At 38.2% G+C, this 26,564-nt stretch overlaps 1 protein-coding gene and 1 pseudogene across 1 annotated transcript; one reads left to right on the forward strand and one right to left on the reverse strand.

Annotated features, from left to right (window-relative positions):
• Nucleotides 1-1,663: 1,663 nt before the first annotated feature.
• LOC148203784 (uncharacterized) lies at nucleotides 1,664-8,449 on the reverse strand (annotated as a pseudogene).
• Nucleotides 8,450-17,127: 8,678 nt separating this feature from the next.
• On the forward strand, nucleotides 17,128-18,750 carry LOC148203785 (uncharacterized). Its single transcript, XM_088107567.1, has one exon. It carries the CDS (start codon nucleotides 17,128-17,130, stop codon nucleotides 18,748-18,750), a length of 1,623 nt encoding a protein of 540 aa, XP_087963693.1.
• The last annotated feature ends 7,814 nt before the right edge of the window (nucleotides 18,751-26,564 follow it).

Consider the following 26,564-nt stretch of genomic DNA (forward strand, 5'->3'; position numbering starts at 1 on the left):
AAATTTGAAGGTTTCTAGAGAGAAGATGGAGAAAATGAAAGGTTGGGTTCTGAGGAAGAAGATGAGTGCGTGCAGGTGAGAGAGAGTTTTTCAAAACTCAGTTTTTGTTAATTTCCACGTCCAAGCGGACGAGCGTCTCCTCTGCTGACACCTGCACACCCACCTCTGACTTTGGAAGCTTCTAACGTGACAGGTGGCACTCGTGCATGCAGAGAGTGGGAAGGGTTTTTTTCAGAAATCTATTTTGTTCTTCCCACATCCGCACGGACGTGCGTCTCTCCTGCCGCCACCTGTACCCCCCATTACTGAATTCAAATCTATCTTAGTGACACTTGGCGTGCATTGCAGAGAGTATGTAAGTGGGTTTTAATTGTCTGAGTAGTGGCGTGGGTTGCACTGCGGGGAGGTTTTAATGCTTTTAAATTTGATTTGACATAAGTTGCAGTGTTAATTATCTAGGGTCTCACAAAGTCTAATAATATCTTGAATTTTGATTCTCCCATAGATTTATGATGATTTCAAATAAACTGATTTTAATATTTTAAAATTTAATATAGCCAAATTATTGAAAGTCTAAATAATACCAAATTATAATATATAAGTGGAGTGTAAATCAATGTATTTTAAAAAATATAATATAAAAAACTCAGTAAAAAAACTTTGATACCATAACGGAAATATAAAAATAAAAAATATTACTAATTACTGACTTTATTAGTTGAACGATGTGATTTATATGCATGCGACTTTGCTACTCTTCCGAAATATTAGAAGAAGTTAATTTGGTATCCATAAAACATGTGTTCTATAAAAGCTATGCATAATAGACTCTCTCGATTAATGAAGAGTTACAGGCTAGAAAGTTGAGTTTATGTTTATTTTCTCTTTGTAAGATAAAGAAATATTCATTCAATATGTTTTCTTTAAATGTTAAAATTTATATATTTTATTGTTTTTATTAAGTTCTCAGGAAGCACCTGTTGAAATTTAGTTAGTTAATGTCACTTATATTATTTGAATAATTTGAAGATGATAAATTATGACAAATTTTATATGCTACACTGCACACCATTAGAAGATGTATAAGGTTAAAACGTTATTCTTTATAAAATATATAAAAATTATATGTATGATTTTATGATTCTAAAATCTTATGATATAATCACTATACTGGAAAAAAATATTCTTTATATACAAATTTTTTAGTAGTTTCTGAATGTTGATTAGATTAAGATGAATATTACTAATTGTGTAATTTAGATAATCTATGGTCTTATAGCTTATGCTAACTTCTTTAAAAGTAATATGAGTGAATATATTAATAGTTTATATTATTTTATATATGTTTGGAAAGAAAGTGATTTTGTAATCACTTTTTCTAATTTTGAAATTGATCATAGTCTCTTCGAAACTATGGAGAAAATGCTTATTGTAACATCCAAAAATACAGTAATCACCATATAATAGAATTTAATTACATTAAACAATTAATAATGCAGTCTTACACTAAAAATTAAGGTTAAAAACCCAAAAGGCTTAAATACAGAATTCCGTACAACAATTCAGAACTACTAGAAGTTTGGGACGAACGGTTTTTACAAAATTAAGTAACCGAACGTGAGAATTAAAATCTAACATCTAAACTCTAGCAAGAACGGGCGTTCTAAGGCTCTGCTTTAACTTCCACCTCAACCAGATTTTCTTCTTCAATAATATCCTCCAAAGTGGCCTCGCCTTCTGCTCACATCCACACGGATGATCATTGCAACGACAGGACGAACGTACATAGACAACAGACAACACAAGGAAAAACGAAGGGTAAGCTTATGTAATTTAATTCATACATCAACATATAAAATAAACATTCCAATCCACACAAACATATAATTCAACATGTATCATCATACGAAATCTATTACTAGACAGACCGTCCGAACTGTATGAATCTGTGTAGCTACAGGCGTCCTTGCACCCGAGTGATGTAGTAACTGGGATACACTCAACAGCTGCCACTCGAGGTTAGCCTTATCCAAAGTACCCCTAAGGACTAGGACCTCCTGCCGTTCCCACACATGACCTATCCCCTCTACGTTAGGATGAGTACTCACGGAACATCAGGATGGACTGCCAGCATTAGCATAACCACAGTCATACTTTACCAAATCCAATATTCAATATATATGAGTCGTTCCTCCCTGGAACGCTCGTCCAAAATCCATAATCGTATAATCATTCCATATCATGTTCACTCTTTAAAATCTTATACTTCATTATCATTTTCATCTTTAGTTTAAAAGGCATAAAATAACGAACGTTCATCTCTCTGAAGAACGAGGACGAACGATAAGAAAATGGACTAAATGAACTAAGAAATCTGTAACGGACGTTAATTTCTATGCGGTCAGTTAAATGAATTGACTCGTTTGAGTTTACATTGGTACATAAAGAAATTTCATTATGGAGACCTTAGAATGGATCCAATGTAAAGAGAAGAGCCAAAAATATTTAGAACTATCTTTGGAGTAATTCACATACGAAAGTCTGTTGCCAGTAAATGAACGAACGTGAGGAAAGGAAAATATTATTATAATTGAACGAATGCTATTTTATCAAAGTTGGGTATACAATAATACGAGTTCTTGGTATAAGACTGAGCACTACTTAGGACGAACGCTAGGTAGATGACCGAGCACTAATTAGGACGAACGCTTAGTATAAGACCGAGTGCTACTTATGACGAACGCTTGGTATAAGACCGAGCGTTACTAATTTTAAAGTATAAGGGTATAATATATTATTACTTAATTTAAGATATACGGGTACCACTAGGCTGAGCCGAACGCTCAAACATAGTATTTCACAGGACGTTCGTTCTCGATCAGAATTCTTTCCAAATGAAAGAATTCCTTTTTAAGCATTTTACCAGAAAACCGAACGGTATAAGACCGTACGATGACGAACGTATATTATCATAGTGAGGATTTCATATTTCAGATTTTCATCTATTTCAAATCTCAAGTTTCAACATATCAGCTCATACTTTATAACTTCATATCAATATCAATTTACAAACTTTATATGATTCACATTAATCATTCATACTCATCAACCATCGGCATACATATCAACCAACGCATACCATATTCATTCATTATAACAGCGATCATTCATACATAATCAATCAACATATATCTCATACATTCAGTCAATATCGGACGTTCATACAACATACAAGTATCAATTAAATTAAATAAGCTTCCCTTACCTGGATTCGTGACTGAAACATCCTAACGTATGTTCTCGGTTCGTCCACTACAACGTCTACCCTCAAGGTCACCCAACTCTTGTGAACTAAAATAAGTTACAGAATCAAGATTTGATTCAGACAAGGTGAAGGCATGCAACCAGGTTCGGTTTTGCATGAAACCCATGAACGAACAACTAAAGAAAAGACTTACCCGCTTCAAACTTGAACTCGTTCGATTTAATGGAAAGCTTAGGACGCCTGGATCTCTTCTACGGTCTCTGAAAGTTGATCAGAGAAAAGGAAGATGAGTTATGGTAGAGAGAAGATGGAGGTTTTCTAGAGAGAAGAAGGAGAATTTGAAAGATCAGGGTTTTTGGAGAAGATGAGTGCATGCAGAGAGTGACGCGGTTTTCAGAAAAATCAGTTTTGTTTTAAAAACAACGTCCATTCTCCTGCTGACACCTGCATCCCACTCACTGATTTTCAAATCTTCCATTCTCGACACCTGGCGTTAGCGCAGAGGGATTTGGGTGCGTTTTAATTACTCTGACAGAGGGTTTTGGGTTTAATAATTAAAGTTAACAGTGTGGGTTTGATGCCCAAATTCCGAGGTCTGACATTCCCCCTAACTACAAAAATTTTCGTCCTCGAAAATTAGCACTTACCTGGAAACAGATGGGGGTACAAGTCCTTCATAGCTTCCTCCACTTCCCACATTGAGTCACCAGTCTTTGCGTCCCACACCATCTTCACTAGACGAACGTCTTTTCCTTTGTAATACTTGGTGCGGCTGTCTTCCACACGAACTGGTTGCAACTCCAGCGTTCGGTCTTGGCGAAGTTGAACGTCTTCCAACTCCAATATATGAGAAGGGTTGGCTATGTACTTCCGGAGTTGGGAAACGTGGAAGACTGGGTGAAGGTTCGACAGTTGAGGTGGTAAGGCCAACTCATACGCCACTGGTCCGATCTTTCTCAAAATTTGGTAAGGTCCGACAAACTTGGGGGATAGCTTCTTTGGACGAACGGCTCTGCCTACCCCAGTGATCGGATTTAGTCGAAGGAACACATGATCTCCTGAGGCGAACTCCAAGGGTCTTCTTCGTCTATCCGCATAGGACTTCTGCCTGCTAAGGGACGTCTTCAATCTCTCTTGTATTAACTTCACCTTTTCGGTCGTTTGCTGAATAAGCTCAGGTCCAGTTAGCACGTTTTCTCCTTCTTGGAACCAACAAAGTGGCGTTCTGCACTTCCTACCATAGAGAGCTTCAAACGGTGCCATTCCGATGCTAGACTGAAAGCTGTTGTTATACGTGAATTCCACTAGCGGCAAGATTTCATCCCAAGCGCCTAAGTGATCTAGGACGCACGTCCTCAGTAAATCTTCAAGCGTCTGGATTGTCCTCTCAGATTGGCCGTCTGTCTGAGGGTGATAAGCTGAACTCATCTGCAACTTGCTTCCCAATTTACCTTGCAAAGATTGCCAAAACCGAGATGTGAATCTCGTGTCTCGGTCAGAAATGATGCTTGAAGGTACTCCATGTAAATGAACGATCTCCTTGATATAAAGCTTGGCTAAATTTGTCATCGACATCTTCAAATTAACTGTCAGGAAGTGGGCGCTCTTCGTTAGTCGATCCACAATCACCCAAATTGAGTCATGATTTCGGACCGTGCATGGTAGATGGGTCACGAAATCCATGGAGATGTTGTCCCACTTCCATTCAGGAATCTCCAACTGCTGAAGCAAACCGCCCGATCTCTGATGTTCAGCCTTCGCTCGTTGACAAGTCAGACATGATGCCACAAAACGAGCGACATCACTCTTCATTCCAGGCCACCAGAAAGATTGTCGGAGGTCTTGATACATCTTAGTCATACCAGGGTGTATGCTAAGACGACTGTGATGCCCTTCCTCCAAAACAATCCTCTTCAGATCTCCATCGTTTGGAACACACGTCCTACCCATATAACGTAGTAGACCGTGCGTTCCAGTATTGAATCCTTTAGCTTGATCTGAACCGAGCGTGCTGAAAATCTTCACCAGGTCTTCATCCTCGCGTTGCTTCATCTTGATCCGGTCGAACACATCACTGGAGATCCTAAGGTTACAACATTTGATAACGTTCGGTCCTAGGTCAAATTGCACCCTTAGGTCCCTAAAGCTTTCCACCAAACTCAGCTCTTTGACCATCATTGCCGAGACCCGAACTACTTTTCTGCTTAGGGCGTCCGCCACTACGTTAGCCTTTGCCGGATGATAAAGCAGTTCAAAGTCATAGTCTTTTAAGAACTCTAGCCAATGCCTCTGCCTCATGTTCAACTCCTTCTGATCAAATAAATACTTGAGGCTCTTGTGATCACTGAAGACTTGGAATGTAGATCCGTACAGATAATGCCTCCAAATCTTCAGTGCAAAGACGACTGCTGCCAATTCTAGGTCATGCGTTGGATAATTTCTCTCGTGGATCTTCAATTGACGAGATGCGTACGCTACCGCTCGCTTCTCTTGCATCAGCGCACAACCCAAACCTTGGTGAGAAGCGTCGCAGTATACTTCGAACGGTTTGGTTGTGTCTGGAATAATTAACACTGGAGCGCTCGTCAATTTGTTCTTCAGCTCTTGAAAACGTTCTTCACACCGATCGGTCCAGGCGAACGGTTGATCTTTCCTGGTCAACTGAGTTAGCGGAGCTACTATCTTAGCAAATCCTTCAATAAAACGCCGATAGTAACCCGCGAGTCCCACAAAGCTTCTGACCTCCGTGACCGAACGCGGACTCTCCCATTCCAGTACCACTCGTATCTTAGCTGGATCTACCGAGATACCTCCATCCGACACCACGTGCCCCAAGAACTCAACTTCCTTCATCCAGAACTCACATTTTGATAACTTGGCGTACAACTCCTTCTCCCTCAGCACGCCAAGTACAATTCTCAAGTGCTCCTCATGTTCGACCTGGGTCTTAGAGTAGATGAGAATATCATCTATGAAGACGACCACAAATTTGTCCAAATACGGTCTGAATATCCGATTCATATAATCCATGAAGATTGCTGGTGCGTTTGTCACACCGAACGGCATCACTACATACTCGTAGTGTCCGTAACGAGATCTGAAAGCAGTCTTCTGGATGTCTTCCTCCTTAACTCTAATTTGGTGATATCCAGATCGCAAATCAATCTTAGAGAACACTGTAGCCTTATGCAGTTGATCCAATAAATCGTCTATCCTTGGCAATGGGTACTTATTCTTGATGGTCATCTTATTCAATTGTCTGTAGTCAATGCAAAGTCTAGAGCTGCCATCTTTCTTCTTCACTAAGAGAACAGGCGCTCCCCATGGTGATACGCTCGGTCTGATGAACTGCTTATCCATCAATTCTTCAATCTGCGTTTTAAGTTCAACCAATTCAGCTGGCGACATCCTATATGGTTGAACGGAGATAGGTGCTGCCGTCGTCACTAAATCAATGGTGAATTCAACTTCACGAGGAGGGGGAAGCCCAGGTATTTCTTCCGGAAAGACGTCCGGGAATTCATCCACAACCGATCGTCCATTATTGTCACTACTGGACAATCGTTCTTGCTCCAACCTTCCGAATTCCTGATCTTCGTGCGTCATAATCAGGAAACAGCTGGCACCCTCCATAATGTCTTCTTTCAGTTGGCCGAGCGTCACTGATAATTCTTCTTCTTCTTCATCCGGAAAAATTAACTCCTTCTTACCACAGTTTATGAGAATGCGATTGGTAGCCAACCAATCCATTCCTAAAATCACTTCTAATTCCTTCAAAGGTAAACAAATCAAGTTCACCTTATAACTACGCCCCTCAACCACAATAGGACATCTAATGCATACGGTAGACGTCCTAATCTCTCCAGCCGCTGGGGTTGACACCACCACGTCGAACTGCATCTCCCTCTCAGTTATTCCCAATTTTTCAACACACGCCTTCGAGATGAAGGAGTGAGTCGCCCCAGAATCAAACAATACACAGCAAGACGTTCCATATATTAAGCAGGTACTGGTGATAAGTGTACCTGAGCTTGTTGCCTCAGCGCCCGTTATTGCGTATACACGCCCAACCGCTTGGGCTCGTCCACCTCTTGGCTGATTCCTTCCAGCGTTCGGTGGTCTCGTCACTGCTTGACCTCCCATGTTGCACTCATGTTCCAGATGTCCATTTCTTCTACAAAGAGTGCAGTGTTTTCCTCCCACCAGTTGAGGACATGACGAACGGTAGTGTGGTCCTCCACACTGGAAACAAGTCACGTTCCCTTGCCTAGATTGTCCTACGGCAACCACTGCTTGCGATCCATTATGAGACTTAGTTGGACGAATGTAAGGAGACCTTCTCACGTTCGCATTATTCCTTGACGAGATTGGCCCCCTAACCACCGGTTGTTCCTTCTTCTACCGTTCTACTTCTGCCATATTCTTCTCCAGTACTTTGGCCCTTTCCACTATGGCAGGAAAAGACCGTATACACAAGCTGGATATCAATACCTTCAGGTCACTTCTTAGTCCGTTCTCAAATTTCCTGCACTGCCACTCTTCACTGGTGGCCATCGTATTGAAATGGACAAGGTGTTTGAACTTATTTGTGTACTCCGAGACAGACATGCCACCCTATACCAGTTGAAGAAATTCCACCTCTTTTGCAAAATGGACGCTGTCAGGGAAGTATTCTTCATAAAACTTACTCCGAAACACTTTCCACGTGATGGGATTTTGGGCGTCCGTTAGGATAGCTCTCATGCTCGCCCACCACTGGCTTGCTTCCCCAGTCAGTAGATACTCTGTGAACGCCAACCTGTTCTCATCTGGGCATCTCTTGGCGTTGAAGATTCTCTCCATGTCTCTTAGCCACTGATCTGCCTCATCAGGGAGGCACTTCCCACTAAACTTGGCCGGATGGTGTTGAAGAAAACTCTCCAAGCTCCACTCAGTTGAAGGGTTAGTGTTGGAAGAGGAAGCTCCTGGCGTGCCTCTGGTGGCAGCAATGATCTCCATTACTTGTCTTTGAGTAGCTTCAGAGTTGGCGCGCGCGGCCTCCAAACTCTGTAGAGCAGCTGCGTTCTGCTCCATTAGGGTAGTGTTTTGTTGTTGCAGCCTCTCAATCACCGTTTCCAACAACCTAGTGTTGTTGGGCGCATCAGGTTCATTGGGCTGCGGTGGAGGAGGGAGTCTAGGTGCCATTTGTTCTCTGGAACACAGAGAAAAACGAACGTTAGTCATGTTCAAAGAGTTAAAAAAGATAACTCATTAAACACACATTAAGCACACAGCAAAAACATAGTGTACTCATGATGAGTCGTTAATTCTTGAATTATATTTAGTTTATTGCACTTGAATAAACCAGGGAATTGTGTTTAATTGTTTGTTATTTCCCCGTTTTCCGAATTTTGCTTAATTTGGTCGGAAATTTGTAATTGTGCTAATTTGGGTTTTCTGAGCTGATTAAGTGCATTTTTGAAGTGCAGGAAAATTTCGGAAATACAATTTGGGACATCAGGAAGAATGCCAAATAAATTCAAGACTCTCCAGACAGACATTTTTGAATTAATTAAATTGTAATTCAGTAGTTTAGAATTTTTGTATCAACTCTTATATTTTGGGTCAATTTTTGGTAAATTAGATTAGACCCAAAAATTAGAAGTTAGTGAATTGGCACCCTAGGATTTTAGTGTGTGGACCCTACCCTAAAAAAGGGACACACGGCCTTAAGACAAAAGGGCAGCCGCCACTTGAAAAAAAGCACGGACTTTTTCATTTTTTCGGGACCTTGTTTTGTTATCCGAGAATGCTGTTTTTCAATGGAGAAAAGGAAGAAATGATGTTTTATTCATTTTCGGCTGAATCCTCATTGCATTTTCATTTTTTATTGAACTGTTGATTGATGTTTTAAACGAATGAAGCGGTGTTGAAAGGGAGCACAGCACCGTCTAAGTAGGAAGGCCACGGAAGCAGCTGGCAGCAGGGCATGTTGTTGAATGTAGTAGGAGAATGGTGTGCACGGTGCAAGCTGCTGGAAGGTTGATTAAAGAAGGAGCTGGAGAAGGCGTGTGGTGAGCACGGAGATTAAGAAGGAAGAAGTGGTCTGGATGGGGGCTGGAATGATGAGTCCATGGTGCAGCACCTTTAACGCTTTTAGCTAAGTTTATTTTATTTTAATAGGAGAATGAGATGGAAGCTGCACGGTGAAGAAAAGAAGCACACGGATATTGAGAAGAGTTGGTGTGCGCGCAAAAAATTTTCTTTCTCCTGGATGAGACGCTACACGGAAAAGGGACGAGAGTTGGGACGTGTTGGAGCGGCCACTTGCCACTTGTTTTTGGAGAGGACGTGCGTTGCTCTGCTTGTTGGAGAGCTCCAAGCTGCAAGTGTGAAGCGGTGACACGGGAAGAAGCTCTCGGCTTCTTTTACTTATTTCCAGCACACGGGTGAACTTTTATTCAATTGGAATGGGCATTCGGTTATGTCCAGGGAGGGAAAGAAAGTTCCAAAAGGTTTTCTCTTTATATTGTGTTGATGCTTGAATCGGTGGTGATTTTGTTTTACAATTTCCAAGCTTTATTAATGTGTATTTAAGAGCATTGAATGAGTTTTCTTATTTATTTATTGCATTGCACTTAGTTCACGCAATTTGACATTGAATGTTTTATTTTAGTGTTTTCATTTAATTTAGTTGTAATGTTATTTTTAATGACCAACCATTTTAATTATGTGTTTACCTTCACGTTTATATTTGTGTTTTAATTTAGTTCATCCGTATTCACAAACTTTTCACAAACCCCCTCTGCGTGTTTGACCTGAGACTTGAACCAAATTTGGTCCTTGAGAGACGACCTAGGAGTCACTTCCTAGCTTATACTGCATTAATTTTATGCACAACTTTTGTGAGAGGTGCGACCCTCTCATCAAAATGGCGCCGCTGCCGGGGACCAACGGTTCAATCTTAGGTCTTTTGTTGTGTTAGTGTCTTTTGTTGTGTTAGTGTTGTGTTGTGTGATGTGTTTTAGGATGTTTAGTTAGTCTTGTTTGGGTTTACTTCTTTTATCGATTTTTGTGTTTTTAGATTTTTATCATTTTTTTTGTATTTTGTGCATTTAGTTGTTGTTTCTGGAAGTTTCAAATTATGTAAATAATGGTTTTCCCCCATGTTATGTTTCTATATGTTTGGCTTAATCTTTGTTTGAAGTGGAAGTCCAGGTCTGAGACAGGTTTTGCACTACAATAGAGGAGATGACAGATTCTCAAGACTGGATCTATGATCTGATCCAGAGTCTTCCCAAATTCCATGGGTTGGCACATGAAGATCCATACAGGCACCTCAAGGAGTTTTGTTTGGTGTGTTTGTCGATGAGGCCTCCTGGTGTTTCAAAGGAGACAGTGTTGATGAAAGTGTTTCCAATGTCCCTTCAAGGTACAGCAAGAGACTGGTTCCTATACCAGTATCCTTTTGATAGTTGGCAGGAAACACAACAGAGATTCCTCAACAAGTTCTTTCCAGCAGCAAAGGTAATCAGCATTAGGAGGGAGATCACTACCATTGAGCAATTTCAAGAAGAAAGCCTGGCAGATTATTGGGAGAGGTTTAACAGGCTCTGCACAGCCTGTCCAAACCACCAAATTTCAGAGCATTTGCTCTTGATTTACTTTTATGAAGGGCTCCTGGACAATGAAAGGATATTAGTGGATGTAGCTGCTGGTGGATCTTTGATGGACAGAACTCCAACAGAGGCAAAGAAGTTGCTCTACAAGCTGGCGGGTCAAAATCCAAGTGAGGTAGTAAAGGAAAAACCCGAGCAGGTTTACTGTGAACTTGAAATCCCTACTCATGTATCTGAGGTTCAAGTAAATTTTAATGTTTTTGAATTGGTAAAACTTGAACCATTTAAGCCTGTTCTGGATTCTGATATTGATACACATGTGCACACTCATGTTGTGGATTCATTATTCCCTGTAGAGCACATTGACATACCTGATGTTCACTATCCTTGCACTGATCTTGATTTAAATGATAGCCTTGAGGATGCAGCTGATGACTTGGAGATTGGTAAGGAAATTTTCAATGAGCAAAAACAGGTTTATTCTGAACTTGAGATTCCAAACACTTTACCTGATTTGCTTATACATTCAAATGCCTGTGATTTGATGCACACTGATTCTATAGGATTCATGACTGATACTGATACAGATTTGATTGACCATTCTAAAATTTTTGATTCAGTATCAGCCATTGAACCCATTGGTCTAAGGGTTGTTTTGAATGGACATGATTGCCGTGATGAAATTTTGAATGATAATAGCCTTGAACTGACCTTTGATTCTGTTGATGATGCACATATCAATATTGATTTTGAGGTGGAAACTGTGCAATCTGATAACTCTATAGAGTTAGGACTGAACTTTGATCTGACACAGTTCTCTGAGAACTTTGAATGTGATTGTGAATCTGGTTCTTGCCCGATTTGTATTGAAATTGATTATGTGTTACAGACAGATTCTAAGCGTATAACAGATGCTATTAATTGTGAGTTTGATGACCATGCTGCAGAATTAAATGAGAATACAGGTGCTGACATTAAGGAAATCATGATTAATGAAGGAGAGTGTACTGCTACTTCTTTGACTGAGCCAGAGATCTCCATTCCGGTGTCACACACTGAACAACTGCCAGTGGAAGGAAAGCTACTGATGGAACAGTTTGCTGGGAGAAGAAAGAAGAAACATCTCGTTTAGGATGATATGGCAGTACTGATGAAGTTGTTCCTCCTCAAAACTTGTTTGCTGAATCCTGTGGTGGAAAACATCTCCCTGAAGGTCCAAAATTGGCAACTGCCACCATGATCAGGGGAGTTTTCCTGTTCTCTTCTCCTCCCTTTCCTACTTTTATTGCACTTGTCCATGATGTGTTGATTGTTCTGATTTCTGATCTTATGCTTATGACACATTGAGGACACTGTGTAGTTTAAGTGTGGTCTATTGGGGAAGATTCTGATTTTTCTTTGTTAGTTTTTATTTTCCGTGTTAAAATTTATTTTTTTCTTTTCTAGGTAGTTTTTGTCGTGTCTTGTATACAGTTTTGCATTTTTCTCTTCAATTCTGGACTTTGTTTGGGTTGTAGACTTATCATTTCCTTCACTTGATTGATACTTATTTGTTTGAAATCCTTGCTTTTCTTTGCTTGGGAAGATGGTTATGATTTTTGAGAGTTGAATTGATTGTGGCAGAATTACCCTGTGTGAGAATTTGAGCCACTTTATGTTCTTTCTTGTGTGTGATATGTCTCTTGATTGCCTGCACATATGCCTTGGCTTGACTCTTTTTGATGATTCTTGATTGATATGCATGTTTGAAAGTGATAAAGGCATTTTGTTGTTGAGCCTCTAGAGCCAAATGAGCCTACCCTATTTTGATCCACTGATAACCCTTTTGAGCCCATACTTTCCTCATTTCTTTGTTTTGAAGCTCATACACCAGCCCTAAGTGAAAAACCATTATTACCTTAGCCTTAGGGAATTTTGGAGCTTTGAAATTGTTTTGGGAATAAGTGTGGTCTCCTGGGAGTTTCAGATGAATTGGCTAGTGAGTCCTCTTCTTATCGTGTTTTTGTAAATATGTGGTGTATCTTGTCTCTTGAAATTGTATGCTGAATAGAGTAAAGAAAAGAGACAGGATGAAAAAAAAAGAGAGCAGAAAAACAGTAAAAAAAATGAAAAAAAAATTTGTGAATAATGGAGTCAAAAGATGATGGAATTAGAGGTTGTGGGTGTGTTTGAATGTGTTTACACTTGTTCCCCATTGCTCCTCTGTTCCTTATGGTTTGTAGCTTCTTATCCAGATATATCCTCCCTTGTCCTTGGCCCCATTACAACCATGAAAAGACCTTTTGATTTGAACATGTGTATGTGCTTGAGTGTTGATATTAGGGGCTTGCCAAGTCTATTTGTGTTTGCTTTCTTGAGTGCATTGAGTGACATTGATTTACCTTAAACACTTGACAGAAACACTGATTGTGTGCATCTGTGAGGCTCTGTTACCTTTGATTCATCTCTTGAACTGATTGACTGTTTTCCTTGTACTGAACTGTTTGGACGATTATTTTAGTATCTGCTTTCATTGACTCTGTGTGGGATTCTGCCTATACCTTTTACTGTCCAGATTTTGTGAGAATTGTGCAACTGTGTTCCTGTTTTGGAGTCTTTGTTGTCTATCTGTCGAGTCTGTGTCACCTTCCTCATGTTTGAGTAGTTCCCTGGTTTTTGTCTTGGTTTTGCCCAGGAGTGCAAAAGACTAAGTGTGGTCTATTTTGATGAGTCGTTATTTCTTGAATTATATTTAGTTTATTGCACTTAAATAAACCAAGGAATTATGTTTAATTGTCTATTATTTCCCCGTTTTCTGAATTCTGCTTAATTTGGTCGGAAATTCGTAATTGTGCTAATTTGGGTTTTCTGAGCTGATTAAGTGCATTTCTGGTTGCAGGAAAGTTGTGGAAACATCATCTGGAGCATTGGGATATGGCGTGATACACTCAAAGGCTCAACATTTAGTCATTTAGATTCTAATTAAAATTGTAATTTCGTTTTCTAGAAGCCCTTAATTAGAATTAGGTGTTTTGGACCCTTTTAGGGGCAATTTTGTAAAAAGACCCATTTGTAGGACATGTGCCTTTTTTATTAGGGTTTTTAATTGATTGTGGACCCCATTTGGAGGAGAAACTCTCGGCATTTTAGAGAGCCTTAGCCAACCACACAAAAAGACTCTTACACACTTCATTTTTTTGACGTTTTTGAGCTTTTCTCTCTTAGGGTTTCTTGTATGAACACTCTTATGGAGAGCTTGACTTGGGTGTCTCGTTTTTGGCCATTTCAATGAGCAAGATGCAGATTTTCTTCTTCTCTTAATTTACTCTTGGTTGTCTTAGCTTATTGGTGGTGAAAAACTATTCATTTCCACTTCCATTTGCTTGTTCTTGATGCTTGAAGTTTGAGTTTTGGAGCTTGTCTTTGCATTTCCATGGTGGATGTTGGGTTTGAGTAACTTTATATTTCGTTTTCCTCTCCCTTTGCTGCTGTTCCTCTCGGTTTTTATCTCATTCTATATGGTTGGATGATAAAAATGAAGTTCTATGTAGTTTTAGGTTGAAGAGAGCTTAAGATGATGTGTGGGTGTTGTGGGTTTAACTCTTTTCTTGCATTTTTCGGTTTTGATGCTTAAGACAAGGTTGGGATCAGATCTTGGTGATGTTATGGAGGCTGGACAGAACTGGAATTAATGGTCTAAGTATTATTTTCGTTTTTGCAAAGAAACTTGAAGAAATGGTAGTGTTAAAGATGGGTTGATGAGTAGAAGTTTGGGTTTATTGTTCTTGTGTTCATTTGAAACTTTAACTTTGGTTTCTTGAAGTTGTTCTCTGTATGGAAGAGTGGAAGAAAGCTTTTGGATGCATAATTCTTGAAGAAAAACCGTTTGGAGTTTGTAGGAGAGAGGAAATTGCTTCATTTAATTTTTACCACTTTTGGACCAACACAAAAGATGCTTGTTTTGACCCAAGGAATGTTTCCACTTTGAGATTTGGCCTTTGCTTGTTCCAGCCGTGAATTGCAATGAGAAATGGAGGTTTTTAGAGTTTGTTTTCATTTGATTTAGCTTACTTGGCACATTGGTAGGAGCACCCATGGTATCTTCCATTTGCACATTGGTCTTTGAAGCATTCTTTGGCATTTCCACTTGGTGGTTCACGTAAATTGTGTGCTTTGGTGTATAAAATCATTTCTTTGCTGCATGGAAGGAGAGAGGGGACGGTCTTGGAGAGTGTGGAAGGCACATGCTTAATTTCTTGAAAAATGGTGCACATGGGAGAAGAAGTCAACACATTTTGTGGCTTATTTAAGGTGAAATTGAAGTTTCACTTGGGTGCATGATGACTCACGGCCATGTGTTCTTTCTTTGGCCAATTGGACTTTTAAATTCATTTGTTAATTGCCATTATGACAAGTAATTTGCTAGGATTAAATTAGGCTTGTTGATTTCTTTGGTTTTTAATTAATTTAATCAATAGGTTGAGTTTATGTGTTTGAGTTAGTGTTGCATTTAATTATTTTTAACTGTGTTTGTTAATCAGTTTGTAACAGTGTTTGATGTTTGAATGTTATCTAAGGCTTTTAATAGTCCTAGTTTAATAACCATGCTAGCTTAAATTAGTTTGTTTGCATCTGTGTCTTTATTAAGTTCTTTAATTTTTGGAAAACCTTTTCAAACCCCCCCCCCTAATGTGTTCGACCTATTACCTGAACCACAATTGGTCCTTGAGAGACGACCTAGGAGTCACTGCCTAGTCTATACTGCATTCTTTTATGTACAATTTTTGTGGGAGGTGCGACCCTCTTATCAACTCATAACCTACAGTGTCCTTAAAAGAACAAAACTGCTCTGATACCACTAATGTAACATCCCAAAATACAGTAATCACCATATAATAGAATTTAATTACATTAAACAATTAATAATGTAGTCTTACACTAAAAATTAAGGTTCAAAACCCAAAAGGCTTAAATACAGAAATCCGTACAGCAATTCAGAACTACTAGAAGTTTGGGACGAACGGTTTTTACAAAATTAAGTAACCGAACGATAGAATTAAAATCTAACATCTAAACTCTAGCAAGAACGGGCGTTCTAAAGCTCTGCTTTTGTTAGCAAAATGATGAAGATGAAGTTTTGATGATGTCCAAATCAAGTCAAGAACAACCAAGACTCATGAAGAATGATCTTTTGAAGACTTGTAACTTTTGTAATAACTGTATGAACATAGGAAATTAGTGGTTTTATGTATGCATTCAAAAGTGATGTAAAAATAAACCAAAAGCAAAAAATTGTGCAGTGCTAATCGATTAGCAGGGGTATCTAATCGATTATTCCAGAGACGAATGGAGAAGCACAGCAATGCAGACTAATCGATTAGCAGAGCAGACTAATCGATTAGCGCTAATCGATTAGCAGAGCAGACTAATCGATTAGCAGAGTGACCGTTTGAAAAACTAGCCGTTTTTAGAGCTGTTGGACTATCCGTTGGTGAGTTAATCGATTAGCAACTTATGATAATCGATTAACACAGTGAGAAAGGCTGAAAATGAAAAATGAAAGAGCCTTTGGATGAGTCTATAAATAGACTCTCATTTCCTCTCAAAAAAACAAAACCAACTAGAGAAACTCTTCCCTTGTGCTCAAATACTCAAAAACTCTTGAGAATTGTGTGCTCTTGCTCAGCTAAGGAAATCTGTCTGTAGAGTTGGTGAAATACTGCTACGGTGATAGAGGAATAGCTGATTCATCCTTGGTGTGTCTAAGGAGGTGTTCGGAAGAGGAAGTTCATCCTTCGTGAAGCATTCGAAGGAGGTGGTCATCCTTTGTGAAGATTCAAAGGAGGTGTAAGTTGGTTCATCCTTCGTGAAGCATTCGAAGGAGGTGGTCATCCTTTGTGAAGATTCAAAGGAGGTGGTTGTCTCATCTCTTGTGGCATCAAGAGAGGTGTTTTCTAAACTCTTACAAATTGTATCTTTGTGATTGTAGTTTGTAATTGTTTTGTGATTAGTGAATTGTTTATCTTGTTTTGAGATAAGCGACTGGACATAGGATTGGTAAGATCCGAACCAGGATAAAATCATCTATGCAAATTTCTCTCAACCTTATTCTATTTAATTGTTGTCATTAATTGCTAAGTAAGTTTAATTGAGTTGAAATTTTTAAGGCACATGTTTTTAATAAGAACCAATTCACCCCCCCTTTTGGTTTGTTGTTCCACGCTAACCCATCCGCTGCAGCCGCTCTGACAATTGGTATCAGAGCTTGCTTTGATAGTCATTCAAATGGCGGGATCGTATCAAACATTCGCAGAGGGTGCTTCTATCAATAGACCACCACTATTCACAGGTGAAAATTACGCATTTTGGAAGGTCAGAATGCAAATATTTATGGAATCTATTGATGTAGATATTTGGGATGCTGTTGCATTTGGTCCTTTTGTTCCAACTAACAATATGCAGGAACCAAAGCCCCGTGACCAATGGACTGCTGAAGATAAGAAAAAATTTGGTAATGATGTAAAAGCTCGTAATATTATTTCATCTGCTTTAACTGTTGATGAGTTTTACAGGATTTCTATTTGTAAAACTGCACAAGAAATGTGGAAAGTACTAAGAGTAACCCATGAAGGTACAAATGATGTTAAGAGAGCTAGAAAGAATACCTTAATCCAGGAATACGAAATGTTCAGGATGAAGCAAGGGGAAACAATAGTAGATGTTCAGGAACGCTTCACCAACATCGTAAACCATCTTATTGGACTAGGTAAATCTTTCGATACTGATGAGCTTAATATAAAAATTTTGAAATCTTTAGACAGGTCTTGGCAACCAAAAGTGACTGCAATTTCTGAGTCACAAAATCTCAACACAATGACCATGGCTGCATTATTTGGAAAGTTGAGAGAGCATGAACTTGACCTCGGAAGACTAGATGAAGAAGAAGCAAAAACTAAGAAAAAGACTCTAGCCTTCAAATCTGAGGTAGAAAAGAGCAAAAGCAAAATGGAAGATGAAGACTCAGAAGAAGATGAAAATTTGAGTCTACTAATCAAGAGGTTCAACAGGTTCATGAAATCAAAAGGCAAAGGAAGATTCAGAAACGAAAAGAGAGAAAATCAAGGATCTTCCTCAAACTATAGATGCTATGGTTGCGGAGAAAAGGGACATTTAAAAGCAGATTGCCCAAATCAAAAGAAGGGTGAAGAAAAGAAAGAAAAGAAATTCTTCAAGAAAAAGAGAGCATACATCGCATGGGACGATGACAACGAATCAATTTCTGACTCAAGCAATTCTGATGAAGAAGCAAACATATGTCTAATGGCGGATGACGACACTGTTGGAAGCCAAGTAAGTACATTTAACGATTCAGATAATTCTAGTCAATATGATAGTGAAGATGAATTGCATGATACTTATGCTGCTTTATTAGTAGAATCCGAAAAATTAGATATAGCTCATAAGAAATTGAAAAAGGATTTCAAAGAGTTAAAATTGAATTTTGAAAATACTCTTGAAGAAAATCAAAATTTAAAAACAAATTTTGAAACTATTATTGATGAAAATAAAACTTTGAAAAATAAAATTTTATTTTATGAAAAAGGTAAACATACTAGTAGTAATGAATGTGCATCTTGTGTTAATTATAAGAAACTACTAGATGAAACAACCTTAGGAGAATGTAGTAAAAATAATGAAAATAAGGTTGTTAAAAATAAGTATGTTCCTAGAATTAAAAATAAACATAATCATAGAACCCGTAGAACTTGGGTAGAAAAAGGAACAACTTATAGGAACACAAATGTTGTATCATGCTTTTATTGTATGAAAAAGGGTCATACATCAAACAAATGTAAAATTAAGCATTATGGTGTTCCAAGTGGTAGATATGTTTGGGTTGTAAAATGATTTCAAATTTTCAAACTAACCCAAAGGACCCATACAAAATAGTTGGGTACCAAATGTTTCATATTTAAGAAAAAAATTTTTTAAAAAATGTTTTTGTTCTAAATATTTAAAAAGAAGAATTAAGAAATTTTTATTCCAAGGTAGATGGAATTATGTTTTAATATACAAAGCATATATAGTTTTCAAACGGAAAACATTTGAAATAGAAGAATGTGTGCATGTTGTCTTTGATGAAATTGTAGACCTTGAGGCAAAACCTCTTGAGTCATTTGAATTACATGCAGGCAATGATGAAGATTTGTAGAAGACAACAAATGAAGTGAAGAATGATGACAATCCTCAAGATGAAGATGATGGACAAATTTGTAAGCACCAAAATATGATGTCACAAACTTGTTTCACAATCGGCAAGTATGACCGAATCGTTTCAAGTAATAAACTTGGTAAGACCAAGTATCGTTCTCCCAAAGGACTCACGGCCTAGTTTAGTTATGTGATTTGTTGATTAGCTAAAACTTAAGAACACAATAATTGAAGTTTAATATGCAAAGACGAAAATTAAATATGTATGCATGAATTGATCAATGACAAAGACAAAAGATAAACACTTTCAAGGAAATATATGAATGAATATGTTGTTGGGGGTCAATTTCATCTCATCCACTCTCATATATTTTAGGAATTCAACATTCAAATCATCATTGTTAATGCCACTCTCTAATGTACCATTCTAGATGGCTTCTCCCTAATCATATAGTTCATACAATTCCTAGCATTCCTAATGATTAGTTCATGAGTGCAGGAGCTTAAAGGCAACCAATATAATATTGTCAGTATAATATTGGGAGAAATTCCCCGGATCTAGATTTCCCCGTACGTGTCTGTATCAACAAAACCAATAATCATGCATTAGAATGAGTTAAACAATGCAAGCATTGAGCAAAGAGGAAAAACCCTAACTAATGATGAAAGAAAGCATATGTCTTAATTCAAAGATGTACTCAACAAATCCATATATGAGAGCTTCAAGAGATTACTTTGACTCCCCAACAAACATACAAGGTTTAGTTCACCATATTCATGGTGAACCTAGATGAATTACAATGAAAGTATGAAAGAATAAACCCAATAAAGGTGAAGAGGTAGCCTGAGCATCCAAGATCCTCCTTCAAAGGGGTGAAAGAGAGAGTGTTTGCCTCGTTTCTGCCAAAGATGCCTAACTATAGGACGTGCAAGCCCTTATATACTAATCTAGAGTTACAAAAGATTACAAAAGTCCAAGCCCAAAAAGTGCCGCTCAGCGGTATTTACCGCTCAGCGGTGATTGCGCGTCTTCTTTCTTCCCCTCAGCGGCCATTTTGCCCCTCAGCGGTTCCAACGTCACCTCTTGAGTGCCGCTCAGCGGTAGTTTGCCGCTGAGCGGTGCCTTCGACTTCTCCTTTTTGCACTCTTTCTTGTCTTTTCTAATGTCCTCTCTCTTATTCTTCACTTCTTTCACCAAATTCACCTCAAAACCTGCACAAAAACACTTAAATCAAGCATAAACCTGTCCAACTCTCTTATTTCTGAAAATATAAACAAAAGGCATGATTTCAAGCTAGTTTCTAAGTCTAAAGGTTGCTTTTAGTATCAACTTTAAGCATGAAAATAACAGTTTTTCAACTGTTATCACAACCCCAAACTTAGAATTTTGCTTGTCCTCAAGCAAATAAAATGTAACTCCATCTCCAACCAATTCATATGATGGTTTACTCATTCAAAATCCTCTTTTCAAGATAAGTAATAACTTCACTCAAACTTAAGACCAAGAGTTCAATCAAGATGTGCACATGCTTTAGTGTTCACAAAGTCATTTAAATTCCAACAAATGCTATTTTTCATGAATGATCAATCAATTAAGCATGGATGTTCATGTGCTTATGGAATATTTCCTCACTAGGTAAAGTGTTTCACTCAACACACAAGTGTATAAGAGGTAAAGTGTTTCACTCATTCACTCCACTCTCACAATGTCACATGAATCAACTTTGCCTTTCATTTAACCACAATCAAATACATTCACAAGCATGCATTATCACAAGGACTTTTCAATGGCTTATAATGTGGCTGGGCTAACAAGAAAATTGGTTTTTCTGGATCACAAAATCCTTGAGTTAAGAGAATCATAACAACACAATCTTCTTATTCATTCCCAACTTTCTTTTGCCTTTGCTTTTGCATTTGCATTGAGCTTTGCTTCTTTTTCTTTTCTTTTCTTTGCATATTCTTACTTTTTAGATGTTAGCTCAATGCTTTTTCCTTTTTCATGTTTCCCCAATAACCCCAAACTTGAACATTTAACAATACCACACAAGATCTTCTACTTAACTCAAGGTAAAGATTTTCAATCAAGGGTGTTCAGTGTATATTTAAGGCTAAGGGTTCAAAGGATAGAACACAACGTGTTCTCTTTTAGAAGGCTAACTTTATGAATTTGGCCAATAAAAAGGGTTTCAAAAACACGGCCTTTGATCATATGATGCAAAACAAGCAATTGATTCAATCATAGAAAACCTGGGCAAAGTCATTCATGCTTTCAAAGTAATAGCATTCAACAATAACAACTCTGGAGCTCAAAACCTCACATATAAGCTCATTCACATTTGACATGCACATCCTGCTTAATTTCACAATCACAATCATGATATTACACATTTGTTCACAAAGCTTGTGAATCACCTATATAAGCATTTTAATGTGCACATCATCTCAACATCAATTAATCATAAGCATCATTCAGCATTACTTATCACACAATCACAGTTAATAGCAAACCATCACAAGAAACCAGGTTTCAAATAGAGTACATCAAACCCTAATCTAAAAACAAAAACAAATAAGTTCAGAAAACTTAAACCACAAAAGCATAATCATATGATAGCATTCATCAGTAAATGCTATCTCAGCTCCTTATCAGTCCGAGCTCTCTGTATCTTCCTCTTCCTCTTCATCATCATCTTCATCAAATGCATCCTCCTCCTCAGCTTCATCTTCATCCATGTCTCGGGCTGAAGCTTCAGCTGCTTCAGCTCCTCCATGCCATGGTTCTTCTGGCCAAGCTACCACATTATGGAATTCATCCATAGTCCACCTGTGTGCTGGAGGGGTATCATACATCCCCACTATCATCTCAGCCGTGGCCACCTGCCCTCTGTGAATGGACTGCAACTGAGCACCTATAAGAGACATATACATGTCCCTCATCTGGAATGGTTCTGCCTCATGAGTATCAGCAGAAGTCCTGCTCTGTGCTGGCCTTCTCTCTCTACGAGCCTGGCGTGGTGGCACTGGCTGGGCTGCCTCCTCACCTCCACAGTACTGTCTGTAATAGGCCTCATCTATAGCTTTTCTTGGCCTCTCAAATGGTGGAACAGAAGTGTCCACCCCAGCTAGCTTGCAAAGGTGAGTGATCAAAGAAGGATGTCCCAGTGGTGCTTTGTTGTTTGAGGTGTTAGCACACACACTAATCTCATCAGCTATCACCTGCCTAATATTAACATTCAAGTTTCTGATAGCACAGTAGATGAAGAGTGCCCTGCTGAGAGTAATATCTGACACATGTGAACATGGCTGAATGTTGGCATGAGAAAATGCCATCCAATACTTTGCAAGAGGAGTCAAATCTGTCCTCCTAATATTAACCACTGAACCAGATCTATTCCTTTGGAAGTGTCCTCCAGGTATGCACAATACTCTCTCAACATCCTCAAAGTCAGCACCTTCCTCCATACTAAGAGCAAACTGGCATTGCTCACCAGCCCACACAGTATCCAGAAAGTTATTGATGGAGTCAGGATCATACCTGATAGCATGGCCTCTAACATAACCCAAATAATTCTCAGCTGGATAATCACCAATCTTCTTTGCATTGGTGTAGAATTCTTTCACCACAGCTATGTTGGCAGGTGATGGATAAGTGGCTAGCTTCCCCCAATCATTCCCTAACACTTGCTCTCCAAATTGAGGAGCAAAGTTAGGTATCATTCCAACCTTTCTCTCCATTAGAAGTCTCCTGTCCTGAACCACCCTAAAGTGCTTCTCATGTTTCCTAGAGAGGAACCTACCATTATGGGGCTGCTCTGGTTCCTTTTCCTTTCTCTTGGTTGCCATGGTTTTCAATCTCTTTCCTGAAGAGGATGCCATTCCTGCATTCAAACATAAATCCAAAACCACAGAACACGATGTTAATCATTAGTAAACACAAAACAAAACTCCTTTTGAAGCTAAACCACCGCTGAGGGCCAGAATTTCCCCTCAGCGCCACCAGTGCCACATTCAAACACGTAACAAACCAGAAAAAGCAAATCTGGCAGAGTGCCGCTCAGCGGTAAATGCCGCTCAGCGGTGATCTGCAGATTTTTGCAAATCTCGTTTTTAAACTGTCCTAACTCCACCCAAATGCAATTTTCAGTTTTCCAGTTCATAATCAAGCAGTTTAATCGGTTCAAACATCAAATATATCATCAAATCATGCATAGAAATCAAAACCCCTAAATATTCATGCTTTGACAATCACAGTCAATTTCAAGAACCCTAGAATGAACAAAATGCATTTTACTTACTTGGGTGGAGATGCTAGATGATATGAGAATGCTTCCAAACTAGAATGCTCTCTTCCAACCCCAAACTTTGATAGCACACTAGTGTAAAAGTGAGTGGAAGAGAAATTTTCTAAAGAGGGAAGAGTACAAAGATGTGGGAAACCTAAGAGGAGATATGTGGGAGTCTTAGTGCAGAGAAGAGCTTGAAAGAATGTAAAAACGCGCAGCTTAGGGTTTAAAATACCCCAATGGGCTCGGGTTCCGCTAAGGGGAACTTAAGCCCATCTGTGATAGTACCGCTCAGCGGTAATTGCCGCTCAGCGGCACTTTCTTGATGTGCCCTTCTCCTTCTTTTCTTGACCTACGTGCCTTCCTAGCATACCCCTCATAGGTTCCCTGCAATTCAATGTTAAAAATGCTTATGCAAACCCTAACTAAAATAAACAAACAAAAACAATCAATCAACTGGGTTGCCTCCCAGGTAGCGCTTGTTTAACGTCACGAGCCTGACCCAAATTCCACCAGCACCCATCAGTAGGTGTTTCCAACTTACCAGCACCCATCAGTAGGTGCAAAATCTTCTCACCAACACCCATCAGTAGGTGTTACAAACTTAGTATCCTTCAGTAGATACTTAACCACCTAGCATCCTTCAGTAGATGCTGGATCCAACAAAAATAATTACAGAATAATATCCACAATTTAAAAGTTACAAAACCAAATCAAAAGTTTTTAAATCCACTGGGTTGCCTCCCAGCAAGCGCTCTTTTAACGTCATTAGCTTGACCCAGTAAAGCTCAAGTTCCTTCTTCTTTTTCTTCTTCTTCCTACTGAACTTCTTCAGAAATTTGATCAAACCAGGAACCTGTTGCAGTGTCTCAATCATAGGAACTTTAATCTCCAATTTCTTGAAGATTTCCATGAAGCACTTAAATTTCTTTTCCTTCCTATGATTCTTCTTTAGATGAGGATGTGATTTTTCATGTGATTTCTTCTTCTTTCCTCTCATCTTCTTTTTCTTCCTTTTTCTCTCCCTAAATTTTCTCTTTTTCTCTTCTTTTATTTTTTTCTTCCTTTCTCTTTTTCTCGTCAACTTCTTTATCTTCACACAAATTTTCTTTCTCTCTTCTCTCTCAACCAATTCTTTTTCTTTTTCTTCATCTTTATCTTTCTCACTCAACTCTTCTTTCTCTTTTCTCTCTACCCTTTCCTCATCTCCCTCTAATTTTTCCTCATCAAGAATCTTGTCACTTTCAGTGATAATGACTTGCCCTTCCTCCTTAAGGTTAACATCAGTATTAACATCATCATTTAATATCTGACTAATGTGACGAAGTTGCATCTCCATTCTTTTACATGATTCTTCAATGCTTTTCTGAGTAGAGTCGGAATTTTTCAAAAATCGTTGAAGGGTGTCCTCCAACCTATCCAAACTTCCTGATAGAAAGGGTTGTTGCTGCCATTGTTGTTGTGGTTGGTTCTCAAATTGTCCAGCAGCTTGCCAAAATTGGCTTTGATCCATGCTTGAGTGAGGTTCCCACCATTGGTTGAGATTACTTTGGTAGAATTGAGTGCCCCTATAGTTAAACTCTTGACCAAATTGCATTCTGCAGACATTAGGCACAAAACCCTAAAAACAATTGTTAGCACAAAAAGATAGAGAAAAGAAAAAAAAATCAAAGGATATAATTGAAAAGATAAGAAGATAGGAAATAAAAACAGAAAAATAAAAACATAAAATAAAATAAAATAAAATAAAATACAAACAGAAAATAAAATAAAATATAATCTAATGAAATAAAATAAAATCAAATAAAAACCGAAAAATAAAAAACAGAAAATAAAAACAGAAAACAGAAAAACAGAAAACAGAAAAAATAAAATAAAATCAAATAAAATACAAACTAAAAAATATAAACAGAAAAATAAAATAAAATAAAAATTCGAAATTAAAATAAAATCTAATCTAAAAAGATAAAAATAAAATCTAACCTAAAGGATAAAAATAAAATCTAAAAAGATAAAATAATAAAAACAGAAAAAAAAATAAAAACAGAAATTCAAAATTAAAGTCAAAGATAATCAATAATCACACAAATTAACCAGTTAAACCACGAATCCCCGGCAACGGCGCCAAAAACTTGATGGACAAATTTGTAAGCACCCAAATATGATGTCACAAACTTGTTTCACAATCGGCAAGTATGACCGAATCGTTTCAAGTAATAAACTTGGTAAGACCAAGTATCGTTCTCCCAAAGGACTCACGGCCTAGTTTAGTTATGTGATTTGTTGATTAGCTAAAACTTAAGAACACAATAATTGAAGTTTAATATGCAAAGACGAAAATTAAATATGTATGCATGAATTGATCAATGACAAAGACAAAAGATAAACACTTTCAAGGAAATATATGAATGAATATGTTGTTGGGGGTCAATTTCATCTCATCCACTCTCATATATTTTAGGAATTCAACATTCAAATCATCATTGTTAATGCCACTCTCTAATGTACCATTCTAGATGGCTTCTCCCTAATCATATAGTTCATACAATTCCTAGCATTCCTAATGATTAGTTCATGAGTGCAGGAGCTTAAAGGCAACCAATATAATATTGTCAGTATAATATTGGGAGAAATTCCCCGGATCTAGATTTCCCCGTACGTGTCCGTATCAACAAAACCAATAATCATGCATTAGAATGAGTTAAACAATGCAAGCATTGAGCAAAGAGGAAAAACCCTAACTAATGATGAAAGAAAGCATATGTCTTAATTCAAAGATGTACTCAACAAATCCATATATGAGAGCTTCAAGAGATTACTTTGACTCCCCAACAAACATACAAGGTTTAGTTCACCATATTCATGGTGAACCTAGATGAATTACAATGAAAGTATGAAAGAATAAACCCAATAAAGGTGAAGAGGTAGCCTGAGCATCCAAGATCCTCCTTCAAAGGGGTGAAAGAGAGAGTGTTTGCCTCGTTTCTGCCAAAGATGCCTAACTATAGGACGTCCAAGCCCTTATATACTGATAACAGTTGAAAAACTGTTATTTTCATGCTTAAAGTTGATACTAAAAGCAACCTTTAGACTTAGAAACTAGCTTGAAATCATGCCTTTTGTTTATATTTTCAGAAATAAGAGAGCTGGACAGGTTTATGCTTGATTTAAGTGTTTTTGTGCAGGTTTTGAGGTGAATTTGGTGAAAGAAGTGAAGAATAAGAG

Source organism: Vigna umbellata, chromosome 2 (genome assembly GCF_029865625.1).
Source record: "Vigna umbellata cultivar VRB3 chromosome 2, Vumbellata_1.0, whole genome shotgun sequence".
NCBI lineage: Eukaryota > Viridiplantae > Streptophyta > Magnoliopsida > Fabales > Fabaceae > Vigna > Vigna umbellata.

Coding starts and splice junctions, on each gene's coding strand:
- LOC148203785 (XM_088107567.1), top strand. CDS start 17,128: ATGGCGGGATCGTATCAAACATTCGCAGAGGGTGCTTCTATCAATAGA.